At 70.4% G+C, this 3,187-nt stretch overlaps 1 protein-coding gene across 1 annotated transcript in view; it reads left to right on the top strand.

Annotated features, from left to right (window-relative positions):
- Positions 1-624: 624 nt before the first annotated feature.
- EMIHUDRAFT_116095 (hypothetical protein) overlaps positions 625-3,187 on the top strand; it is a gene marked incomplete at both ends in the record, with an annotated part of 4,027 nt that continues 1,464 nt past the window's right edge. Inside the window, 19 exons of the mRNA XM_005776552.1 lie at positions 625-698; positions 785-845; positions 920-952; positions 994-1,026; positions 1,068-1,100; positions 1,142-1,174; positions 1,216-1,248; positions 1,290-1,322; positions 1,364-1,396; positions 1,438-1,470; positions 1,512-1,544; positions 1,586-1,618; positions 1,660-1,692; positions 1,734-1,766; positions 1,880-2,152; positions 2,213-2,413; positions 2,451-2,604; positions 2,649-2,704; positions 2,882-2,974. Coding sequence (XP_005776609.1) covers positions 625-698; positions 785-845; positions 920-952; positions 994-1,026; positions 1,068-1,100; positions 1,142-1,174; positions 1,216-1,248; positions 1,290-1,322; positions 1,364-1,396; positions 1,438-1,470; positions 1,512-1,544; positions 1,586-1,618; positions 1,660-1,692; positions 1,734-1,766; positions 1,880-2,152; positions 2,213-2,413; positions 2,451-2,604; positions 2,649-2,704; positions 2,882-2,974 — 1,308 coding nt within the window. The remainder of the gene's footprint in view (positions 699-784; positions 846-919; positions 953-993; positions 1,027-1,067; positions 1,101-1,141; positions 1,175-1,215; positions 1,249-1,289; positions 1,323-1,363; positions 1,397-1,437; positions 1,471-1,511; positions 1,545-1,585; positions 1,619-1,659; positions 1,693-1,733; positions 1,767-1,879; positions 2,153-2,212; positions 2,414-2,450; positions 2,605-2,648; positions 2,705-2,881; positions 2,975-3,187) is intronic.

Here is a 3,187-nt window from a genome sequence, read left to right as displayed (position 1 = left end):
TGGCGGAGGCAGCTGCGGAGGCGGCGGAGGAGGAGGCGGGCGGCGGCGCGCCGGCGGCGCAGGGCGGCGGTGAGGGGGCGGCGCCCTCTCCTGCGGCTGGCGTGGGCGCGTCTGCGGCGCCGCCTCCCTCGTTGCGTCCGCCGCCCGCGCTGGGTCCTGTGTGGGGGCGACTGGCTGCGCAGGCCAGCTAATCTCCCCATATCTCCCCATATCTCCCCCACATCTCCCCCATATCTCCCCCACATCTCCCCCACATCTCCCCCACATCTCCCCCACATCTCCCCGGCTGGCTGCGCAGGCCAGCTCGCTGCTCGGCGACTACCGCGCGAGCTTCGGGCCGCCGCCAGAGCCGCCCGTGGCCTGCATCACTTCTCACTCGCATGCACGGGCTCTCAGTTCGGAACTAGGCCGCCGCCCGCGCCGCTCCCCCTCCACGCGCTCGCCGCCGCCGCCGAGCTGCTCGCCCTCGCCTCCGCCCCTCCTCCCCGCCCGCCGCCCGCCCAGCCGCCGGACGTGCCGCCGGACGAGACTGAGGCTGCGGCGGCGGCGGCGGCGGCGGCGGCGGCGGCGGATGCTAGCAAGCGCGTCGCGGCCGACGCGGTGCGGTCGCTGGTCGGTCAGTCGATGAAGCAGCTCTTTGGCCGCGCGACCGCCGTGGCTGCGCAGGCCGACGCGCAGCTCTGGGCGATGGCGGAGTGGTTGATGATTGAGAGCTGTGACTGGAGCCGCGTCGGATCGGCAGGATTAGTTCACTAATCAGTTAATTCATTAGTTAATTGATTAGTGGAGTCGTGTCGGATCGGCAGGACGATGCGCAGCTCTGGCTCGAGTCGGTGCTGCTCGCAGTGAGCGACGAGAGCCCGGCGGCGAGGCCACCTGTGAACGGCGTCTCTTCACACAATACCCCGGCTGTGAACAGGTGAGCGGCGAGAGCCCGGCGGCGAGGCCACCTGTGAACGGCGTCTCTTCACACAATACCCCGGCTGTGAACAGGTGAGCGACGAGAGCCCGGCGGCGAGGCCACCTGTGAACGGCGTCTCTTCACACACGGCCCCGGCTGTGAACAGGTGAGCGACGAGAGCCCGGCGGCGAGGCCACCTGTGAACGGCGTCTCTTCACACACGGCCCCGGCTGTGAACAGGTGAGCGGCGAGAGCCCGGCGGCGAGGCCACCTGTGAACGGCGTCTCTTCACACACGGCCCCGGCTGTGAACAGGTGAGCGGCGAGAGCCCGGCGGCGAGGCCACCTGTGAACGGCGTCTCTTCACACACGACCCCGGCTGTGAACAGGTGAGCGGCGAGAGCCCGGCGGCGAGGCCACCTGTGAACGGCGTCTCTTCACACACGGCCCCGGCTGTGAACAGGTGAGCGACGAGAGCCCGGCGGCGAGGCCACCTGTGAACGGCGTCTCTTCACACACGACCCCGGCTGTGAACAGGTGAGCGACGAGAGCCCGGCGGCGAGGCCACCTGTGAACGGCGTCTCTTCACACACGGCCCCGGCTGTGAACAGGTGAGCGGCGAGAGCCCGGCGGCGAGGCCACCTGTGAACGGCGTCTCTTCACACACGGCCCCGGCTGTGAACAGGTGAGCGGCGAGAGCCCGGCGGCGAGGCCACCTGTGAACGGCGTCTCTTCACACACGGCCCCGGCTGTGAACAGGTGAGCGGCGAGAGCCCGGCGGCGAGGCCACCTGTGAACGGCGTCTCTTCACACACGGCCCCGGCTGTGAACAGGTGAGCGACGAGAGCCCGGCGGCGAGGCCACCTGTGAACGGCGTCTCTTCACACAATACCCCGGCTGTGAACAGGTGAGCGACGAGCTCGGCAGCGAGGCCACCTGTGAACGGCGTCTCTTCACACACGGCCCCGGCTGTGAACAGGTGAGCGACGAGCTTGGCAGCGAGGCCGCCTACTCGGGACAGCTGCGCGCGCAGCTGCCCGCCGCCACCGCCGAGGCGGCCGCCGCGCTGTGGCGGTGCGTGCAGCCGCTGCTGCAGGCGACGCTGCTCGCCACTCCGTCACTCACGCCCGAGGCGGTCCGCATGTTGGCGGCGCTGCGCGGCGTGCGCACCCAGCTGGAGGGGATGGGCGTGCAGGCCGAGAGCTTCGAGCCGAGATTGCCCGAGATTGCCCGAGATTGCCCGAGAGTGCAGGTCAAGATGGGCGTCGAGCCGAGATTACCCGAGATTACCCGAGATTACCCGAGATTGCAGGTCAAGATGGGCCTCGAGCCGATCTTCACGACGTGGCTTGCGCACGCGGCGTCGCGCTGGCAGAGCGCCGCCGCCACGACCGCCGCCGCCGCCACGAGCAGCGAGGAGGCGGGCGGCGGGTTCGGCTTGCCGGAGGCCGGGCCACCGGAGGGCGGCGGCGTCGACGGCGGCGCGGGAGAGGCGGACGAGCTGGAGGGCGGGGTCGGAGGAGGTGGAGGCGGAGGTGGAGGCGGAGGAGGAGGAGGCGGAGGAGGAGGAGGAGGCGGAGGCGGTGGAGGCGGAGGTGGAGGTGGAGGAGGTGGAGGAGGAGGCGGAGGTGGAGGAGGCGGAGGCGGTGGAGGCGGAGGTGGAGGCGGAGGAGGAGGAGGTGGAGGAGGAGGAGCTGGAGGCGGGTCGGCAAGCGAGGCGTCTCTTCACACCTTGCAGCTGTGAACAGGTGGCTCGGCAAGCGAGGCGTCTCTTCTTGCGGTGCTCCGCCCGCTCGAGGACCGGGTGAGGAGGAGGAGGGAGGGGAGGAGGGAGGGAGGGAGGGGAGGAGGGAGGGAGGGAGGGAGGGAGGGAGGGAGGGAGGGAGGGAGGGAGGGGGGGCGGGGGGGGGGGGGGGGGTCCCCAAATCACCCGCTTCCAAAAAACGCCTCGGACCCCTGGTCGACCCCTCCCCTTCCCCAGGTGAGGAGGGAGGGGAGTCTGCTCTTCGACGCCGCGGGCCTTTGGGAATCCGCCAGCCTGGTCGAATCCCTCCTCTCCGGGGTGGGCAGGGAGGTTTCCCCCCCCCTTTCGGCGCTCCCGTTTGGGCTTACCCAGGCGGCGTTTTTTTTTTTTAGTGGAACCCATTCATCAGTCATTAGACTGAACTTACGGCCGGGCTTACCCAGGGGGGGTACGGGGCTCAAGGGGGGGGGCCCGTCGCCCCGTCCAACCGGGACCTGACTTGGGAGGGGGACACGTGGGGCCCTACCGTCGAACCTCCCGCCC

Source organism: Emiliania huxleyi (assembly GCF_000372725.1).
Source record: "Emiliania huxleyi CCMP1516 unplaced genomic scaffold EMIHUscaffold_278, whole genome shotgun sequence".
Taxonomy (NCBI): Eukaryota; Haptophyta; order Isochrysidales; family Noelaerhabdaceae; genus Emiliania; species Emiliania huxleyi.
Note: the sequence above shows the minus strand (reverse complement) of the source record. Positions and strands in the feature narration are given on the sequence as shown.